At 43.4% G+C, this 22,617-nt stretch overlaps 1 protein-coding gene across 24 annotated transcripts in view; it reads right to left on the bottom strand.

Annotated features, from left to right (window-relative positions):
• ptprk (protein tyrosine phosphatase receptor type K) overlaps positions 1 to 22,617 on the bottom strand; it is a 95,334-nt gene that overhangs the window by 20,523 nt on the left and 52,194 nt on the right. For all 24 annotated transcript variants that reach the window (XM_034579667.1, XM_034579671.1, XM_034579666.1 and 21 more), the window contains 14 exons: positions 19,406 to 19,487; positions 17,757 to 17,872; positions 17,065 to 17,239; positions 11,451 to 11,563; positions 10,661 to 10,841; positions 3,408 to 3,590; positions 2,770 to 2,889; positions 2,384 to 2,493; positions 2,087 to 2,288; positions 1,892 to 1,997; positions 1,512 to 1,584; positions 1,146 to 1,268; positions 712 to 786; positions 566 to 602 (listed from right to left, as the gene is read on the bottom strand). In XM_034579667.1, coding sequence (XP_034435558.1) covers positions 566 to 602; positions 712 to 786; positions 1,146 to 1,268; positions 1,512 to 1,584; positions 1,892 to 1,997; positions 2,087 to 2,288; positions 2,384 to 2,493; positions 2,770 to 2,889; positions 3,408 to 3,590; positions 10,661 to 10,841; positions 11,451 to 11,563; positions 17,065 to 17,239; positions 17,757 to 17,872; positions 19,406 to 19,487 — 1,696 coding nt within the window. The remainder of the gene's footprint in view (positions 1 to 565; positions 603 to 711; positions 787 to 1,145; positions 1,269 to 1,511; positions 1,585 to 1,891; positions 1,998 to 2,086; positions 2,289 to 2,383; positions 2,494 to 2,769; positions 2,890 to 3,407; positions 3,591 to 10,660; positions 10,842 to 11,450; positions 11,564 to 17,064; positions 17,240 to 17,756; positions 17,873 to 19,405; positions 19,488 to 22,617) is intronic.

Below are 22,617 nucleotides of genomic sequence, written 5' to 3'. Positions count from 1 at the left end.
GCCACGTAAACATAAAATTGTCTCCTCTGTTAAAAGCTCTCCACTTCACAACCACACATCTGTACACATCAGTTTCAATGAAAACATGTTAATGTGTTTTTCTGTTTATCCTCGTTCTTACTCCGCGCGGCTAAACTCTGATCCGTCAGCCACATTCCTGAAAACACTGTGTGTGCACACGTGTGTGTGTTCTGTGCATGTGTGTACTTGTGCGAGGTTGCCCCGGGGATTAACTCCGCACCATTTAAAGCCAGTCTGATAATCTATAAACATATGGCTACTTGGAGAAGCATCAAATGTTAAACTCCGAGTCCAGTTAAATGTGCAGATAGACATACATGACGTTCACATGTTTTCTCTCTCTAGCAAGCACAAATATTATCTTATCCTCTCTAATGCTCTTAATACAGACTCATCTCTGTCAAACACCACTCCATTCAGAAGTAAGGGACTGAGAAGATTATGAACACTGACTGCATCAAACAGTCTGTCACTCAGGAATTCAACCAAATAAACATCGTAGCATTTGATCGTCAAAGAAACACAGAGAGATTTGTGCTCTCACCTTTAGTCGCCAGCCTCAGACACTGGGTTTTAGTTTCCTGAAGAGAAAGACACATTAAGACCAATAAGTCCACAAACAAACACAGTGAAGCATGAAACCAAGAGATTGTGACTTTCTATGTTAAGAGTAACCACGTGTGTATTTACCCGCTCTGTGCTGCTAACAGCCTGAAGGTAGATGTTGTAGTTCTTCCTCGGAGCCAGCGGAGGATTCCAGAAACCCTGGAGATAAAAACATAAAAAGTGATTATCGACTTTATATAAAGTGAAATACAGGCACTGATTTCACTTGTTAACTCTTCTACGGAGAAAATACTTTCTGTCCCTTTTCGTTTGTCGCCCGGTAAATTCAGCTCAACACAAACACTATACAAAGTGTAAAGTTACCACAATCCAATTCTCAATATCTCGAATGCAAATGTTTTAACATGTTATATCTCATTTGCGTGAACTGCACTTGCTTGAATTAAGAAAATCCACGGTTACGGGTTTGTTACCCTCTTGATTGTGAGTGTGCTGCACAGTGCTTCCCTCTGTTTCATATCTAATGATTTAACTATGATTTATTGCTTCTAACTTGCCTGATACGTCTTGTTGTCGCCCACAGTGAAGGGGAGCGGCTCAGGCAGGTTGCTGGGGGAAAGCTGGGCGGCATAATAATATGGAGATCCACCACTGGACGCACTGTGGTAGGAAACTGGGACCTGGGGAAGATGATTTATTAAGAACAACATGTTAATAAATCTGACGTAAATAAAACAACATCAATCAAATTAAAGCTCAACAGTCAAGTTTTTTCTGAAAGTAAAAGCTACTCTGCTCTAAAATCTAACTTTTTTTTGCAGTGGAGAAGTATGTTTGCAAATAAACACATAGAAAAGCTTTATATAGAAAAGCTGCGATGGCCTGGCTTCTTACATGTACTGTAGAAACAGATTAATAATCACCTCGTAACAGTCAGAGGAAGCTTGGCGTCGAGTCCGCTGAGGGTTCACCTCCTCCACCACAATCTGGTACGCACTGTAGACACAAGTAGACAATGTTATCATTATTTTAATTATTTCAATACACTCATATATACAAGACACTAGAATGAAAAATGAGATATCAATCAACTCTAATTTCAAAAACAAGCTCTGTAGTTACATGTTTATGTGGTAATCTGATCCCATGCTAATCCTAGAAAATAACAAGTGCAGCGTATTTGTTTTTGTTTTCCTTTATGCTTTAATTGTTGCTCTACATTAAGGATAAAACCCCCACTGGACAATATGCAACCCAACCTAATGCCAAAGGTGAGAAATATGAATTCTAACCACACACGTACCTTATAGGAGCTCCCTTGGCCTGTGCAGGTTTGAGCAGGACAGTGATGGTTGTTGCAGTTTCATTCAGAAAAGCCTCCGACCCGTCGTACTCATCGATTGTCGGGGCTGAAAAACGAGCACCAGAGCGTTCACGTCACTTTTCCTTCTATCTAAACGTGATAATAAAACATGAAGCATCAAATCTCATTTTCTACCTGAGATGTTAGTTGACACGTTGAGCGTGGTTGCGGGACCAAATCCTTTGGAGGTGGACGCTCGTATAGAGAGATGATACGTGACGCCCGGGTGGAGCTGGGGAAACAGGTGGTAGGTGGCGTTCGAGGGCAGAGACGCCGTGAGTCCCGGCCGCTGCAGAGGCACCGAGGGGTCGTATGAACGTATGCCGCTGTAGCTGATCTGAGGCGTTGCAGAAAGACAGAAACAAGTTTTTAATATTTTTCCAAACATGTGGCTCCTTCATCAGCTCCTTCTACTGCTGCGGCCGTCAGTACCTCGTATTGTATGATGATTCCATTGGGCTCAGTCGGTTCCTTCCAGTAGAGAAGAATTCTGTCTTCAAACGGAGTGGCTCTCAGCGACTGACTGGGAACTGCACCTGGAACTGTTGACATATACACAGAGACAATTATTCAATGCTAATGGAATTAAGATACTGTTAAGATAATGAAAGAAATCCACCAACGACCGGAATACACACAACAGTGATGCCTTAAACTGTGTTCTTTAAAGTTATATCTTTCCTATTTAATCAGCCATATGATGCTGTGGTAATTTACAACATCCTACAACTCCTTTTTGTACTTTATTCCACAGCATCTGTTACCTAACCTGTCAAAATACCTGTAAACATGCTCTACAGATAAAAACAGGCATTTACCATCTTCATCAGTTTGAATGACGGTCTCGTCGCTCTCTTTCCGTCCCTCTGGATTGGTGAGGATCATCTTCAGGCTGACGTTGGTGTAGGGCGGCAGGTTTCCCACCAGGTGGCGTGGTGCTGAGAAGGAAAAAAACATGTTTAACAATTATTTATTATTGATTTAGTTTAACAACCAAAGATATTCAATTTACAACGATATATAGCAGAAAAACGCTGCAATTCACTAATCAATCAATAATGATTTGTTTTAGCACTAACTGCATCAATATCGCTCTCGTCAGATCGGTAGTAAAGGTCGTTCTTAGCATAGATGGATAAGATTCCCAACAATATTCGGTTAGTTTTAGTATTATTAGTTTTCAAGGACTCATTGAATATATATGAAATTGTGTTTCATATATATGTTAAAAAGTAATTGATCCATTTGAATCTATATTTCAGAAATTAACAGAGTCAATGATCCCACTGAGAATCAACAGTCCATAAATAAGGTGTTGTCTTATTAATCAGACAGTTTTAAATTGGTATTTAATCAATAAGTTATGAACAATATATTCAGTTCAAAACCCTCATAGGTTTTGTTGTATAATATAAAATAGCAGTGAGTAAAACTGCATTAAAACGTTGGGTCGTACCTTTAGGGTCCATGTCCAGACAGTCGGCCTTGCTGCGGTTGCTGGACGTCATGTAATGGTAACAGATGGTGACGTTGAAGGTGTGACAGCGGGTGATGTTGTAACCCAACGACTCCCAGTCCACGGCGATCAGACGGGACCTGGTCTCTGCGATCTTCAGCCTCTTGGGGGTTCTCATAGGTTCTGCAGGAAGAGGGAACACAGAGGGAAGGTCAACCACCATGACGAGGAGCAGCGGCGTTACGGGAAACGTTTTACCATTTTGTGATGAATCCACACGCAAAGAGACTTCAATAAACTTTAGAAGGTTTATAATTAATGTGTACGGTACTTGCAATGTACTTGGTCTTGCCAAAAAAAGCCCAAGAGAGCTGAGTCAACTGTTTCCCTCTATAAAACGAGGGTTTTACTAACATCTATTCCGGCTCCTCGCTGCCATTCAACTGCTCCTCAAATGCAATAACTTCTACGAGGCACGTCTTTGATTTCCATCTTTTATGTGTAATCAGGACTGTAATAGTCAATATAATCTCCTCTCCCGCCGGCCTGGGGCTTTAATTACCTTAACTGGCTCATTTAACTGGATCAATACCCCCCCCCCCCCCCCCCAGCCCCCGTCCACATCCCACCAGCCGAGCGACTCCAGGCCACACAGCCCAGCATTGAGATGTAAATGGCCGTGCATCCTCGCACCACTGGTGGTTTCCTCAGCTATTCAACAGTGAGGGTGGACCACCTCACACAGAGGAGCTACTTCTGAGGCTCCCCATCTGCATGGAGGACCTGCCCTTCTCTGTAGGAAAGCCATTATCTTCAGCAGCCATCAATCGTTGCAGAAGAGCGATTTCTCGAGTGGAGGGAACCACTTCTCCGGCTCGAAAAAGATATCTCTCAATCAAAGAGGCTGCTATTACTCCACAGGACAAACTGCTCCTTCTACTAATCACACAGCGGTTACCACTTGATCTACAAGAGTTAAAGTGCAGCGTACACATCTGTGTGCGAGTGTGTGACGCCTGACATGTATTCAAAAAAAGTGGAGCTAAACTTTGGGGCTTGAAAAGTGTAGTTTTCTGTATTTTCATCCTCTGCAGGAACCACGTTTTTGTTTACAACACATCGAAACCGGCGTTGGTTTAATTTGGGGCTGGAGAACGCCCTGAGCAAGTGACTCTGATATGTGTGTTCTCACAAAACAACCCTACAGAAAACTTCAGGAGAATATCCAGAGTTCAGTGCATGACTGAAAGCAGCTTTATATATGTTTTAAGACATTTTTAGAAAAGGTTTTCTTGAGTTAATTGGGGCATTAGGTTATCGTGACAAAGAACCCAAAAGAATACACAATGTATTTCGGATCAATAAGAGCCAATTATAAATATGCCTTGATTAACTCTGATACTGATCTTTGAGATTGGCTCTGGACAACCCTGGGCAAGCAAAACAAATTTAATTAAAAGTTCTGTTTACTGTTCCTTGTAATGAACTGACAAGATTTAATTCACAGTGATAATCATTTTTATCACCTGGTGATGTTCTATCTCTGCCTCGCTGTCACCCTCCTGCTCCCGTAGTCCTTCCCATATATGAAAATCTCATTTTAAATACAGATGGAAGTCTCTCCACAACCCCCTTCTTGTCTCATTTTCTGTTTTTCCCTGGGTCTTCCTCTCTCGGGGGAGACAACACAAGGACACAAACTTGTCGCTTGTTCTGACAGCCCATTATCTGCCTGTCACTCACACACACACACACACACAGACGCGCACAAATGCACAGAAACTCACATGCACGGCCAAACACACAGAAAGGCTTCGGGTTGTGACCGAATCAAGATTAAATCTGAGCCGAGCATGTAAAGGTTTATTTATGTGCGTGTGCATGTGTGTGTGTGCGTATGAGCCTGTGTGTGTGTGTGTGTGCAGGTCTTAATAAAACTTCTGTCAATAAGAATGCATTGTCAAGGTCAAACGTGCACTCACTCACAGAGCTGAGGGCAGAATACAGATTTGAGGTTTGCTAAGTCATTTAGATGCTAATCGCTCCCTAATAAAGAGACATATAGACATGTGAGAGAAAACCGAAAGAGAAGGAACACAGAGAGAGGGATGGAGGTCGTGGAGATCCTCGGACGGACAGGTAATTGTCTGCCGAGCTGCTGCACAAATATTATTGCTCAGCGGTGTGTGTGTGTGTGTGTGTGTTAATAGCTGAGGGGTCGGAGCATTTCATTTTAGCCTCAACCTGTTATTAGATGGTTGACATTTAAATAGAGTGAGAGGGAGACCTGCTGTATTCTCTGCCTGTCTCTCCACCACCGTCTCCTCTCTCTCTCTCTTCCTCCATCCATCCATCCCTCTCTCTCTCTCTCTCTCTCTCTCTCGCTTTCTCTCCATGCTCAAATCAATACTTGTGATCCTCATCATAAACCTGGCTATTACACACACACACACACACACCCCCCCACACGCACGTACGCGACTGTGGGAGTGCAGGGCAGTCTAATAAATTGTATTGATTTCATGGTCTCTTGATGCTAACAGTGCTTCACACTGATGGTCCTCAACGTGGAATTAAAACAAAATATATGACTCACTGCCTGTCTGACAAACACACAAACACACAAACACACACAGACACAGAAAGAAAGAAAGAAAGATAGAAAGAAAGAAAGATAGAAAGAAAGAAAGATAGAAAGAAAGAAAGATAGAAAGAAAGAAAGAAAGAAAGACAAGAAAGAAAGAGAGAGTAAAAACAAAGCGTGCATGTAAAAATGAAAGTGGGTCTGGAGGGAGTGAGGGACAGATAAAGGGAGCAGAAGATGACAGAGGGAAAGAGAGAGAGAGAGAGACCGAGAGGGGGAATGGGAAAAGACGATAACTAGTTTGGAACGTGGCCAGGGCGAAGCGGGACCCGGTCCAACGGTAAACCACAGAGGCTGCCTTGTCCTCTCCTCCTCCGGTCGACAGACAAACGGCTGGATTCATGTTGGAACTAAAAGGCTTTGTTCTCCACAGATGGAGCTTTGAAAACAATAACAATACCAATAAACACCAACAATAACACCGAGCACGGCAAGCTTCATATCAGCACAATCCAGAGGTTGGAATTAAAGAGCACACAGCAAAAGAGAGAGAGGAAATAAAACTAAATTAAATAGAACTACGCTGAGGGCAACAACAAAAAAAAGTCTCCTGCATCATGAACAATTAGGAAGAGCCAAGAAATATACAGTAAAGAAAAGAGGAGGAAAGAGAGCGGAGCCTGGAGAACAGAGGGAGGGAGAGGGTGAGGAGGGAAGGAGAGGAGAAAGGGGTGACAGGAGACACAGCCAAATCCAAGTTAATCTGTCCAATTAGTTCCTGGTAATCCTTCCACTGTCATGAGGAAGACAAATGAAACTCCGCTCATTCGTTCTCATTGTCTCCGTCTCCCTGGACCAGATTTAAAAAACATGAAAGATGCACATTTCAGCCGGACCATGTTTTTCAATTTGCACTTTCAAGCCCCGTGGACTCTGATCTACCGACGCGGAGGTTAATTATGAAAAAAAAAAAAGCCGATTCCGTGCGTGGGGGAATCGTTTTGAAATCAGGATGTTCGGAGCGAGGAAACAAATTCTAACTGGTGATTGATGATGAAAGAGGAATGTTCGTGAATAAAAATGACATTTCAAGACATCTATATTTACAAAGAGAGGTAAAGAGGGGAAATTAAACACTCTTCTAAGGAGGAAGCTGAACTATAAACGATGCACACAATCAAAGGACGACAACATTCTACATATTTACTGTGGAGAAATGCCACAAAAAGACAAAAACTAAGTGTGTGTTACTTTATTACCTTCGTCAAAGAGGTCATGTTTTCATCATAGTTTCTGAAATTAAGGGCCCGACCCTTAAAGCGTCGCCCTGCTGACGTCGTACGTGTGAGTTTTCAGACGTATGAAGAGGAACATGTGAAATATTGTGTGTGTGATTCCGACATCCTCTGTGCTTGTGGGTCTGAAAATGTGCGTTTTTGTGATTCCATTCTTCCATTAATCCAAGTGATGCTGAGTTCGTGCAACACAGGAGAAATACTGTGACTCCTCTGAACTGTGTGTGTGTGTCTGTGTGTGTCTGTGCACTTCTATACTTCTTAGTGCATCTCTCTTCTGTGAGTGCCCATGCCCGTGTAAATATGGCTTTGGAGTGTGTGTGTGTGTGTGTGTGTGTGTGTGTGTGTGTGTGTGTGTGTGTGTGTGTGTGTGTGTGTGTGTGTGTGTGTGTGTGTGTGTGTGTGTGTGTGTGTCTAACCTGCCATGACCAAGAGGTTTTCAGCAGAAAATTCAGGATTTGGATTAAAAGCTACTTCATCACCTTCCTCTGTGTCACACACACACACACACACACTCTATGTGCACACTCTCACGAACTCTTCACTTCAAGTTGATTATTTTTCACCCTTTAGACAAGAGCAATAAATCACCACAGAAGGAAAATCGAGAGGAGTGGGAGAGCAGCGGAGACGGAGGGGAGCGCGAGAAAGAAGCAGAGATAGAAAAGAAATCAAAAAGAAGAGTGTAGAAGAGAAGTGAGGAGACGAAACGCTGCCTCGCATCACATTAACTGCTCTGCGGTGTGCGATTCCTGCATTTGATCAAACTTTATTGGTTTTTAATTAAACAGTGTTTAGCGTGGTGATGGATCGGGTCTATGTCGGGTGTTTGTGTGCGTGTTTCATCGTGTTGCTGAGCGCGCATGTCTTCATTACATTGTGTCGGACTAAATATTCAGTAAACTACAGGTGGTGGGATCAGACAGACCGAACCACACAGGAGAAGCAAAGGAATCATTAGCATTTAAATAACTTTCTAACCTGCGTGTACCTGTCGCTCAAAACACTAAACTCTGGGTGTGTGTGTGTGTGTAAGTCTGAACTGTTTAGGCTATCTTGATGTGGACATGTAAACTCTATATTAAATATATTTATAAAGTAATTAATAATATCTGGTTGTGTGGTTCAAAGGTAGAGGGGGTTGTCCATTAATTAGAGGGTCGGTGGTTCAATACCCGGCTCCTCCAGTCCATGGGAAAACTACTGTACCCCACATTGCCCCTTTGGCCGAAAGTGGTTTGTAATAGAAAAAGTTCTGCATATAGAAGTAATGTCTGAATGGATGGGTGAATATGCCACTGGTACTGGATAAGACTGAAAAAGCGCAATATAAATACACTCTAATATTTATTATTGACCTTTTGATCAATACTACTCTCATATCCTGGGAAAAAACTGAAATGAAATCCACCTACCAGCTTCAAAGCTCACTAGCTAACACCAGTGTTTCCCATGAATTACCCAGACTGCCATATTCTAATTTGTTCTTTTTATAATATATATATTTTGTGTGTTTTGTGCCGTTGCTTTATTGTAGAACCGTGTGCACATTATATCCTGTTTGTTTAATCTGTGTGGAAGTGTAGAAACTCCACGTTGGGGATTTATCGGGGGGGGGGGGGGGCGGCGGGAGGTTATGTGCTATTTCTTGGTCGGCTATTGTCTCTGCAACCAACCTAAGCCACTGGGCATGGAGCTGGGATGTGGGGGGGGTTTTGGAGTGGACGGCACTGTGATGCACACTGACCCAGATTTATCCAGGCACTATCACAGGGACACACTGGAAACCACTGAGCCTCACAACCTCCCAGAAATGACTAGAGCTCGATCCATATATCTGATATGAACCTTATAGTATGTCGATATGAAAACTTGTATTTTACAGGATAAATACTGAAGAAAAGAGATTCGAGTATTTCCTATAATGTCGAATGTCTTTTTCAGCCTTCTTTTGAGGAAACTATCCCAAACTGTGGAATAGTTTCACTCAGAAGTGGCATTTAAAAAAAATCCTTTTATAAACTGAACAGGAAACTGGGTGATGTCAGCACGAGGACATTTGCTTTAGTGTCAGTAAACGCATTAGAGCAGAAATCGCTCTGAACACGATGAAAGGTTTCTGATCATGTCTCGTAAACTTGATTATTTTCTCGTGAGTAGACAGAAACTATTCAGATGCACAGGATGATTTGATTCTCTCAACTCATAAACCCCCCCCATTCAACTGCTTTGGTCTGATAATCAGCAGATTACGACAATGACGTTAACGGCTTTAACACAAACGTGCTCCTGCGTGAGGGAGGACCAGATTCATTTCCTCTTCCTGTCAAACAGGAAACTGTTCAATACACGAGTCGCCTGAACAAGTCTGTGACTTCCTCAATAAACACACACACACACACACATATACACACACACACGAAGGTTCATTCAAGCAAACACACACACACACACACACACACATGTTGGCAGACATCAGTCAGGCCCTGTGGTTATGGGTTTTTCCTCAGTTTCATCTTTCTCCAGCGCTCTTTCTTTTCCAGCCTTATTGTTTTTCATCATCTCTCCATCGCTCCCCTTTTCTGTTTCTCATTCAAGCTCATTGTTTCTCTTTCTGTCTCTTTCTCTCTCGCATCAACCCGCCCTCCCTCGCCCCCTCGCCCTGTCTCTCTCCCTCAGGCTAGCTGTGTTTATATTTCAGTCGTTTATTTCTACAAATGTCAGACAGTGTTTCTGCCCTCCGTCTATTGATCCACAGAGAGAGGGAGGGAGAGAAAGAGGGGAAAGGCGGCGACAGGGAACGAAGTAGAAAGTCGAGACATGCAGAGGGAGGAACGGGGGAAATGAGAGAAAAGAAGGGGAACGAGGTGAGAGGAGAAGAAATAAAAAGAGCCAGATACAAAACGAGCGAGGTGGAGAGAGCAGCCAGTGTTTTAATCACTCGTTCTCTCAGATCACGGACCGACTCTCCCCTCCTTCCTTCTCCACTTGTATCCCTCGACACATCCCTCCTCTCCTCTCACTGCCTGCTCACAGTACAAATATCACTCCCCCCAACTAAAATATAGATACACAGATAAGAAAGAACAGACTGACAGACACACACACAAGGAAAAGGCTGTGTGCACAAGCAGACACACCTCCCACTAAGTTTCCTACAGAATCCAGTTTATCGTGATTTAGGTGGACATCCATCTTTAAAACCCACTTTTACAAAATACATTATAGCAAATACTGTATAAATCACATATTACATCTATTGCTGATATCGATTTTGTTTATCTTTGCTTCACTTGATTTATTCGTCTGCTTAGCTCAGTGCACAACTGATGCATTTCTCCATGTTCCTCCACAATGTGTCACTTCCGGCCTACCTGCACATTTGGTCCTGGTGATGAGCGGCGGTCCAGATTTGCCCGTCCCTCCCTCTCCGGGTCTGGTCAGTAACACTCGGATCTCGTACTCCGTGTCCGGGTCCAGATGCCACAGCTTGTAGTTGGGAGAGTTGACGGCGTGAGTCTCGATCCAGCTGCCGGATGTCATACGGTACTCGACCTGAAGGGAGAGGAAATCCAGTATTTCTTGTTGTGGCTGCTCAGTATTAATTAGAACTTGAGTGTTGATGTTGGGCTTTGATGAAGATTTACTGGCTTTTTTAGACTCAGTTTGGAATATTCACTTTTTGGCTTTCTTGAGGAAACTTTAATGAAAAGAGCGACACTAATCTTTTATGCTGAACAATCTCAGTCATAACTTGCAATTTAGCCTCATGTCAGAAATAATTTCCATCTTTGGTGAAAAGTAAGACTGATGATGAGGTGGAACCGTTGCCTATAAATTATGAAGTCATATAAAAATGTTAGATTGTTTTTTTAATCTGTACGTGCAGTAACTTTGGATGAGCCACGCCAGCTGTTTTCCTTTCCTTCTCTTCATCTCCCAACAAGAAAACCAAAAAGGTTTGTTTCCTTAAATGTGCCGCGAAGCAGCCGTTTTATTTCCCTGCTCTCCGCAAACCAATACGACTCAGTGAGAGAATCAGATGAACTTGGTACGGTCACATCCTTGGGGATTTATATTGTATTTTCTCAACAGGGTTACACGGGTGTTGTTACATACAGGTTATTGGTTAAAACTGTCTTATTATCTCATGGAGGAACAAACCTCTTTCAGGATAATCGGTCCGTCTCCAAATATGGAGTTAGCGTTGAGTTGAATCAGGAGGTAGGTCGGGCCGACGCCCAGCAGCTGGGGGGGTGCGATGGGGTGCGGAGGCTCTGGGGAGAGAAAAACAATGAACGGGGTCGTGAATGGTGGTTTCAAAGAGATGAATGGAAAGACGCTGAAACAAGGTCAAACTATAACAGAGGAGGGCTGAGGCGACAGCAAGAAGAAGCCTCGTCAGTGTCACGGATGGGAAACGTCAGAACTCAAACGAATATCTGAGACAAACACATAAATAATGGCGTCTATACTGAATGATTGATTTAGATTATTTGGCGGTTGATGAGGAAGAGGTGGCACCGATGAGGAGCTGTGATGAGTTTAAGAATTAATGGTATGAAAGAAGAAGAAGAAGACGAAGAGTGATTACAGGCTCAGGAGTGATGGATTCTAAAACGGTTTCTGTTGAAACCATAATTAATGACCACGACCAGGAGATGCTCGCTCCTGCTCGTCCTCCCCTGATTCGTCCAATAAATCCTCTCGTAGGTTTCCTCATTTATTGTTATTACACACAGGATCCTGATAATGAAGTCCGTCGGTGCACAGGCGGAGAGAATGACAAACGCCGAGTTAACCTCTCGCGCCCCCCCCCCCCCACGCACAAACCTAAAATTGGCTCTTCAGTGTTTTTTTTTTTTGGGGTGGGGGGGGGGGGGGGGGGTTTTTCTTATCATCCTTTACCTGCTGCAGTCTTATCGTGTATCTCGTGGCATTCAATTCAGACTCTTGTGTTGAGAGAAACGTGAAAATGTCACTGTGGTCCGACCCAGGCAGACGGCCGTCGTGACTTTTATGTTAAAGTGACTGGTGTGCTCATTCAGACATGAGATTAACATTGCACTTCAGTAATGAGGTGCCTGTCTGAGAGGGGCTGTGAAGAGTAATTGCTCGATAACTGCAATATAAATACGTCTGGATTCTTCCTGCACTCTTCTTGCTTCGGCTTCTGGCCGCGGCCGCTCACGGCGTCGCTCACGTACTCTACATCTTCCAATGTAAAACCAATTTCACCAATGTTTTCTCTCTAACTCATGTAGAAGACCCACGCAGACACAGAAATCACAAGGGGATTTGAACCGGCACCACTTTGCTGTGAGTGCTTTCCACTTTAACGCCGTGCTGCCGTACCCAACCCGAACATGTGTTGTGAAAACTCTCTATGAAAAAAACACTGTGTGTATGTTTGTACTTGAGTGTATCAGAGCAAACTGTCACACGTCTGTGATTGACAAGTGCAACAAGTGCCACACACACAACCTTAAAACACGTTGCATCAAAGGTTCACATACTTGACACACACGCAGATCAACACGGGCATTAATAACACACACACACACACACACACACACAGATATGCACACGCTGTGATTTGTCTCACATACAGTAAATTATCCAGATTTGATCTTTCAGGCACAAACACACTGCTGTGCAATTGGCAAGAAGATAGAGGGAAATGTGTGTGAATGTTTTTTTTGCAATCCAGCATCTATCAGATCATATCAAAGTGAGCGTTATCCAAATTGTGTGTGTCTGTGTGTGTGTGTTACCGTGCATTTGGTTCCATTAATAGTTATATTTTGCATTGCTGTTGTCTCTTTTTCTCTGGATGCGAGTGTTTGTGTTTACTTTTTGTGTGTGTGTGTGTGTGTGTGCGGCTGTCAGAGAGGTGCAGACAGGGAAGTGTTTTTATAGCAAAAGATGAAACACTAGGTTGACAGCACATGCAACACAACGCAAGCACACACACAGACACACACACACAGACACACACAGTCAAATTCTGATAATGAATGTTGAAGTGAAAACCAACAACGTCAACACTATGTCAGCTCCCGACGCCATCAAATACACAAAGTAAACAACTTGATGATTAATAAACAAATAAAGAAATAAAACTCACTAAGATTTATTCAAGCCAACAAAACAGTAGGTTCGCCCGCTCGCAGCATGTGTGTTAACCTGAATACATGTTTGTGTTCTACTTTAAAAAATCTATTGAATATCTAAAAGATGAATAATAGACATAAGAATGAAACAGTAAAGAATTTAAGTGGGTCATTATGTGACTCCAGAGATTGAGCTGAAACGGGCTCGTGCTTTTCATTTCTCTTTTTTCTTTTTATTCTCATCACTTGTCATTTGAACGGTTGACCTAAAAAAAAAAAACACATAACAAATCATCAATGGTGTTGTTTTTGAGATGGGTTTGTTGTCAGCGTCTTTTTTATTATTAATCACGTGTGAACCCTCTCATCATTTGTCACTTTTTAGGTCAAATCTAAATGATAATAACAAAACAAATCAAAATCGGGAAAACGTCAAAAAATGTGCGTATTGTTTCTGACCTCACTCGTCTCCTTGATTCATTTGTTTTCACTTTCTTCAATGGTATTAACATTAATAAAAAAAAACACTCCTGAGGCCTTGGTGGATGATTTAAGATGTTACGATTTAAGATGAAGTGAATAAACGAGAAAAAAGAAAAGAAAGACGATAAATATATTTCATCGGTGCCCACTAGGCATGTTCTCCTGTTGTTGTCCATCGTCAGCAACCTTGTCAATAAAGTTTAGCTTTCACAGAGTGCTGCTGACATCACTGTGGTTCTCACTGGAGGACGTCTGACCTCCAGGACGAGCGGAGGCCGTGTATGAGTAAGTGTGTGTGTTTCAGTCGGATCAACAGCCACCAGTGGTCGCAGGTTTCCTGTAGTTCCGTAACGCCTCGAGCTCCACCTGTCACCATCACTTAGAGTGAGAGGAAGTGTGTGTGCGTCTGTTTGTGTGTGTGTGTGTGTGATAGGTTAAAAGTAAGTAAAATGACATTTTAGAAGTCGACCATTACAGGTTTAAGACAGTTGTCTAAATTCAAGTCAGTTGTGTGTCCGCTTAAGTTAATATGTGTGTGTTTGTGTGCATGCATGTGTGTGACAGAAATGCTGCCGAGCTTTTTAGGCCATGAGTTGTGTGTAATGCAAGCTGGCATGGTGATGTATTGGGTATCGGTGTGTCTGTGTGTGTGTGTCTGTGTGTGTTTGTGTGCCTCTGTGTGTTTGTGCCTGTGTGTGTTTGTGCCTGTGTGTGTTTGTGCCTGTGCGAGATACAAGCTGGCGTGATGATGCGCTGTGTCACCGTAGGAACCAGAGGGCACGGCTTTATTAGAGCTCGGCTCTGACCAAATCACTAATGACACACACATTCACATTCACACACACACACACAAACACACACACACTGACATATCCATAAACACGCATGCATATACAGACACACACATTCAAATGCAGTTATGTTCACATACATAGTCTTACATATACACATATTTACATACATACATACACACACATATACATACATACATACAGTAGACACACATACACACATTTACATACACTTACATACCAATAGAAATAAAATGTACTGATAAGTGTATTTTTTGTCACATCTTTGCTTCCTGGGGGGGGGAAAAAATGTCTCCAAGTGTGATGTGGGATTCCCATGTCCCCGCCGCTCTTGCTCCCATGATGCACCTCTGTCTAGAAAAATGTGCTTCTCCTCTCTGATCTCGACAGCTCCCGGACACGGAGGGAGAAGCTATTCGCACCATCTCTGTCATCTGCATGTTATAAATATCAATAGACCGGGCCTGTGTGTACCTGCACCGAGGCAATCTCACGTCGCCCAGCGGACCACTTTCCAGGCTTTGAAGATGAAACCCTGGTTGCTGTCCTCCTGCCAAACATCTCTAATGTACAAAAGTCGTATTCTGGCAGCTCCCTGCGATTCCTTCTCCCTCTTTTTCTTGTTCTCCAGAATCCTACCAGATTCCTCCAGTAACATCCCATCCCTGATCTTTCCCCCCTCACGTTATAGATAAATATTTAAATATTCAGAGTAAAAAAACATTAGCAATGCAGTTTAACTCCGTCCATATCCGCGGTCGTCAATGTCCTGCAGGAAGCTGCGAATCTCCGACTCGCAAGAGCGAAATAAACACATTCCCTGTTTCTTTGATTTCTCTCTGGCTCTCATCTCCCATCTGATATTGCTAATAAATAAACATGAGGCTCCTCTCCTTCCGCAGTTATACATGCAGTACTCGTTCTCCCCTTTATTGTGATATCTCTCTAACAACCAGACTCCGGATCAATATTCATAATCACCAATATCCCTCAGAGCTCCAAAAGCATCTTTTCACTAGATTGCGAAAGTGGCAGCTTTTTCAACGCCTGGCCATGAAACGCTGCACTGCTCACTCTATGCATCTTCTTGAACCTGAATCTATTTTCATATATGTAGATTGGTCCTATTCATGTTTAGACACATATCTCCTGCTGTGCAGATTCCTCATCTCTATCATCTTCGCCTTCTCATATTCAAGAAAGAGCCTCACAATAAATAAACATTAGCCACTTATGTATTCTTACTAAATCAGCAAGGTCCTGCAGAGAGAGTGTATCTCTAAAACTACTTCCAGATCTTATGACTAAAGGAAAACCTTTTCATTCCCGGTGCGGATTTGAACCCTCGCCCCGGCTGTGTTGGCGTCCTGCTCGGACCACACCACGCCTCCGCCGGACGGTGTGCGAGCTCCCTAATCTGAGCCACACCGGCTAATATTCATATTCATGGTGCTGGCTCCGGCTTTGATTTCTCATTTCATTCTCCTCTGCCATCTCTTATGCAGAATAATAAACACGTCTCCGCTCAGCTGTTCACATATTCAGACATATTCCTGATTCTGATATGGATATTCTCGGGATAATGAGCTGACTATTTACATTTAACTTTTTCTCACCATCTCCACTTGCTCTGTTTGCATCCCCCCCCCCCCTCCTCCCTCCTCCCTCCCTCCGTTCTGTCACTCCGGTATCAGTCTTTCTGAATCTCTTTTTGCCTTTACCCCCTCTCTCTCTCTCTCTCTCTCTCTCTCTCTCTCTCTCTCTCTTTGCCCTCCCCCTCTGTCTCTCTCTGGGAGATGAATCGAATATGTAAGCTATTGGATGTGAATGAATAAAGCATCCCGTCTCAAACACACATTGGTGACACCTTATTAACCACATGTCAGCTGCATATGACAGCTGGAGCACGCGCGCACACACACACACACACACACACAAACACACACACACACACACAGTTTCCATTCACACACAACATGTGCACATTGACACAACTGCAGCAGGCAAACACACACAGACACACACAGACACACACACACAGTACAAAACACGAGGCTGGCGTGCAGACATCTACATACACACACACACACACCACCTCTCCTCATTAGCCAGACACAGTGAATGTGCATCTGATTGGAAAGATGTTTGACATTCTAAAAGTTGCAGTGCAAAGTTTGTCATGGCACAAAATATATATATAAAAAAAAAAAACACACAAATGTGGTCAACAACAGGGTCATGATTTAAATAAACCCTCCAACACATAGCAACTGTCCAATGTTTGGCTTAGTCACTGTCGAGTGTCCCATTTTAGCCCCAGAAAAACAACAAATCGCAAGAGAAACTAAATATCGTAAATAACCTCCTCACCTCTGACGATGAGACCTGCGAAGTTAGACACCCCCGAGCCGCGCTCCGATTGGGTGACACAGCGGTACAAATCCTGATCCTGACCGGTGACTTCTTTGAGGTGGAAGGTGGCGGCAAAGCGTCTGTGGTTGATGTTTTTGGTCAGAGCCACGGGAATATCTTCTCCATTTCTCCTCTGGATCACAGACGGACGAGACACAGACAGATAGATCAGGTGCCGCAGGGGTCGTGAACGGTTAACTGCCTTGCTCAAGGTCACAAGGCAGCACTGGACCACACACACACACACACACACACACACACACACTCACACTCACTCCCCCCTTCTGCCTAACTGACAGCAGGTTTGAAGGTCATGACTACAATAGAGCCATAATGAAATCAGGAGCTATTAAAGTCTTAATCATGTTAGCTGCTAGGATGTATGGCCTGGAGTCGTGTGTGTATGTGTGTGTATGTGTGAGTGTGTGTGTGTGTGTGTGTGTGTGTGTGTGTGTGTGTGTGTGTGTGTGTGTGTGTGTGTGTGTGTTTGAGAGAGAGATGAACACTGTGAGAATAGCAGATATCTAAAACACGCGAATCTCACATAAAACCAAACCTTCATGGGAACTGCGGGAAATATTGTGTAGAACCTCTTTCAACACACACTTCTTATTGATAAACAAGGTGTGCATTTGTGTGTGTAGCTTTACCTGCAGCCAGAGTTTGTTGTTGGACGTTTCTCGTCCCGTGGCGATACACTGAAAAGTGGCGTTCTGTCCGGCGTTCACCTCCACGTCCCCGAGACGCAGAAAATGAGGGGATTTATCTGCAGGGAAAAATGGTCAAGCAGGGATATTAGAATAAGTTCACAGCAAGGTTGCATTATTCTGTGTTTTAAAATGTGTTTTTCAGTTTCATTTCATTGAGTCTGCTAAAAGTGGAAATGAGGCGACGGAGCCACAGGGAGCTATAGATACAAACAGGTCGGCTTATCACGGACGCACGTACACATTTACGGGCCTTTTTATATCCCTGAGGAGTGTGTTCATTATTACTGCGATTAGATTTCACCAGAGTCAGATGAAACCAAAACACGGCGCTGCGTTGCCACTGGGAGGAAACATCAATGTCACATTCAGTGTGTATAATTCACATAGCCTCCAGTTCTTAAATACTACGCTAAAATATGAGATGAGGCTTTAAACCCCGAAGATGCAGTTCGGCTATGACATTTTTATTCCGGGGAGGTGATTGCAATCATACATAGCAGCTCCCCTGGTGAATGAAAAACACACACACCCTTCCACACACACAAGCTTGCACACATGCATTCATGCACACACAAACCTGTGTGTCCAGAAATGCAGCTGTGAGAATGAATGCTTCCACTGTGGAGACTAAGTACTAATTCCTTTTCAAATACGAGCTCCTTCCTATTAGGAGTGCTGCTCCTCTGACCTCAAAAGACTCACGCTCTTCTTTTTTATAATTACTCAGATTCCTGCTTCGCATTAGTGACAAAATTAATGTGCAGATATTTCTTTCAGAGGAATATCGACGAGGTCTGACAGAGACAAGTGCAGCAGTGATACCAGGACATCAGAACCTGTGCGCGGGGACGACGCGAGACAGTTTATCTCTCTGACTTATAATCAATAGAATCTATTAAGAAACAAAATTCCCGTCAAAGATTTCGGTGCCGCCACGAGACAGATGACCAAAAGGAGTTGTAATTGGTTCCTTTCAAAAACATAGGGACCCTCCAGGAACCGGCCCCTGGCTTTGAATTAACACACGCGTCTGTTAACAGATACAGTTCTTCACAACTTTTTTTTTTGGGGGGGGGCCTCGAGCAGCAAGGAAACACTCAAGCAAAGGAGAGAAGAAGACTCGACACAGAGTGAGAATTTAAAATGGATCGCAGCCCTCATCTCTTTCCTGTCAGCGCCAGACAAGACAGCTACTGTTCGCTCTGTGTGTGTGTGTGTGTGTGTGTGTGTGTGTGTGTGTGTGTGTGTGTGTGTGTGTTTAAGAGAGAGAGAGAGAGAGAAAGTGCTGAGTGGTCAAAATCTTCTCTCTCCATGATTGCCCTAATACTGTCTCATTTCCCGCTTCACTCTCTCCTGTTCCCTCTTTCTCTCCCTCTCACAATCTCTTGCTCTCCTCTTTTTTTTTCTTCTATTCCTCTCATTTCTCTCCACGACTTGCCTTCGCATCCCTCCTCTCCGGTGTCACCTTCCCACTTATCTACCCATTCAGCTGCAACAGAAACCATCCCAGGTACAGTCTAATTAGTGGCCAAAGCTATCAGCGTCTATTCAGCGAACTAGGACTAATTGCTGGCATGCTAATGACTCACCGCACGGGTAGCTGAGCACCTGAATGTCGTCGATGGCGATGAAGCCGGCTTTGCTGTCCGAGACCTCGGCTTCAAATATGACCTGTGGACAGAGAGGGTATCTGTATTTATTTGTATTTACAAAAAACATCTTTGCAAATAGCACATAACCAAAAGAAGGAAATCACCCGTCAGAGCAGTGGGAACATTGAAAGTGTACGAAATACAACAAAATACAACAAAAGCAAAAATGTCTGAAACTGAAATGACATAACCTACAAATGCTCTGCTTGCAAATCACAAACCAAATAATAAACTGTGCCTCTGAGCTGCAGTTTGAGAAGCATGGGGTGATGGCTCCACTCTGAATCATCACAGAACACCGGCATTGTGCATAAAACTGGATAAATACAAAGCTGCCGTCCTGACTGCAGCTGGATTTACAAAATCTGGCCAACAAATCAGGAAAAGGATAAATGAGGTACTTTCTGCTGGATCACAGTAATCTCCTTTGGTACACACAAAATGGCTGCCAAAGAAACGATAATAAGTACTGAAAGCCAATGTGGTGAGGTGGAGAATAAAATGTGAGAGCCCATCTATTTGTTTTTCATTATCCTCACGTTCTGTCTTTTTCCGGCTTCATTTCATCTTTACGCGACTTGTTTTGCTAAATCTGTTTCTTCACTGGCAAAAATAACACGTACACACTAATTTCTTTACTTTTATTTGTCACAACAGTTGTTTGAAATATCTCCACAACTACAATGATCCCCATAACGTACTTTGTTCTCTAAGGGCTGCTGCACACTGGAGGATTTTAAACTCTTGACTGATTGTTTAAAAACGTGGGCGACCAAATACACAAAGATTTAATGGATTTCTAATCTTCAGAGCCCACACACCTGTCGATTTGGCCAGAACGTCAGACCACACACCTGCCGTTTGTAGGAAACGATTTCACAGTGGAAATTCCAGAGACTTGAAATCTCACAAAAACGTGCTCAGTACCGCCACCTTCTGAACCGGAGTGTGGAACGCTCACTCTCGCTATTGAGGGATTCTGTCGGAGCCGATTATTCGAGATCGGGGAGGCTCCGACTCAATCTGTAGCATTAACAATATTTTGTAAACCCCCCCACACTTCAGGATTATCTTGGCAGATGATGATCCCCCACCACGATCTCCATCTATCAACACTATCACTATGATTCCTTTGCTAACCTGCTTCTCTAAATCCTGTATTTCCAGCAGTGTGTAAATTCTGCATTCAACAGGTGCTTCAGCTCGCCACCATCTCCGTTCATCAACTCCTGGTCTGAATAACGAAGATTCTCCTCATCCTCATCCATCTCAACCAACTCATCCCCCCCCCACTCGCTCCTCCTCGTCCATGTGTTCGCCCTCCTACTCCCTCTGCTCGTCGCCATCCCCTTTTATAAACATTTCTCAGCCCCTAATTTCTCTCTTTTTTCGTCTCCTCTGTTTTCCAAGAGTGTTTACTCAGAGAGCAGCACTGTAATGAACAGAGGAGGAGGAGGAGGAGGAGGGAGCGGGGGTCGCTCTCAGAAGAGAGACAGAGGGAGAAAGAGAGCGAGGGGGTGAGCCGTTGTTGTCATTCATCACCTGTAAAAGGAAATCTGCCGTGAACTGTTTACCCATAGCTTATCACCCCCTGCTTGTCACACACTCCCCCCCCCCCCCTCTGCCTCCCTCCTCCACCAATCTATCTTGTCTCTCGCTCCTATCATCTTTCACTCATCGCTCAGCGCGGAGCACGGCAGAAAGTCATCAGTTGACTTTTAATACCTTCATCTCTGTCTGTGTGACGACCGGCTTCGCTCGCTCGCCCGTCCGCCCGTCTCTCCCTCCACACTCTGCTGATCATCGCTTGTCATTATGTGCACGTTTGTTTTGGAAGCCGCCATGAAAAAAATCAAACGTCTCCTTCGTCTGCACGCGTGTGTGTGAATTTGAGACTTTCTCTTCTTTCTAAATCTACTTCAGTATAAATAAGCAGGGGTGTGATTAGGTCAAGTCTCATGTCATCACTGTGCGGTTTTAACCTTTCTCAGGAACGTGCCTGAGAGATAATGGTTACATGTTATAAATTGGTGCCGTACAATTAAAATCCATTTGAACTGAGATGAGAGTTACTTATAGCTTGTGTTGGCAAGTTCTCACGTGGGCAAAGCGGCTGTGAAACGCTGAAGGCTGAGCTCTGACACATCATCACTCCAGAGTCGGGTTGAGCAAACATCCTCTTATCAACCAATCACATATATCATTTTGATATATGCAAGTATGGGCACAGAATCAAAAATGTTTAAACCTGCAGGGAGGGGATTGTTTTTTGTTTTTTTACATTTCTTGTTATAGTCTGAATCCTCAGATATGGCAGCTGGGGCGAGGCGCCACCTGTCTCCAAACACGTACTTGTATTTACTTGAGGAAATATATGTTAAACCGGGGGGGATGAAAAACAGCAGTGGGATTTTGAATAGAGATGTAAATGAAAGACAACCTTGCCAGAAATTCACTGGAAATAAAAGTAGACTGTTGTGTATGAAATGTCAAAAACGTTATTAACAGTCCATAGTTATATAAAGTATCGTAAGTAAATAAGTATCGTAAGTATCTGATACCACGTTTTTAAAACTACTAATTTCTTTAACCGTAAATAACTTCTTCTTCATCGCTTCATATTTTTTGGTATATTCTTATTTTGGTATATTCTATAGCTAATAAATTACTGACTCATCGATTAACAGATTAATCACAGCAGCTCTTGATACAGTAGGAATTTAAACCTGAGTTTGGTTAACTTGTGATTGTTGAGGAATCCTCATTCACCTCATGTGATGTGAAGTAAAAGTAATAACAAGGTCTACCTAAACAGAGCTGTGTGTGTGTGAGAGTGTGTGTGTGTGTGTGTGTGTGTGTGTGTGTGTGTGTGTGTGTGTGTGTGTGTGTGTGTGTGTGTGTGTGTGTGTGTGTGTGTGTGTGTGTGTGTGTGTGTGTGAGCGCGTGCCTACACATGTCTGCATGTGCCGAGTCTTCCCTGTGGTGGAACCAGTCTCATTACAACTCAAGCCAAAGTGCTAACACAGAAACATGTTCCAACGTGATAGGAAATAGCTTCATAACCACAAATCTAATAACCTGTTTCATAGCCTGAAAAACCTACATAAGCCTCAGCAAACCCGGATGATTATGTTCAATTAAAACATGTT

The sequence above is a fragment of the Hippoglossus hippoglossus genome, chromosome 24 (assembly GCF_009819705.1).
Source record: "Hippoglossus hippoglossus isolate fHipHip1 chromosome 24, fHipHip1.pri, whole genome shotgun sequence".
Classification (NCBI taxonomy): Eukaryota; Metazoa; Chordata; class Actinopteri; order Pleuronectiformes; family Pleuronectidae; genus Hippoglossus; species Hippoglossus hippoglossus.
This window is presented reverse-complemented; position numbering and strand designations above follow the sequence as displayed.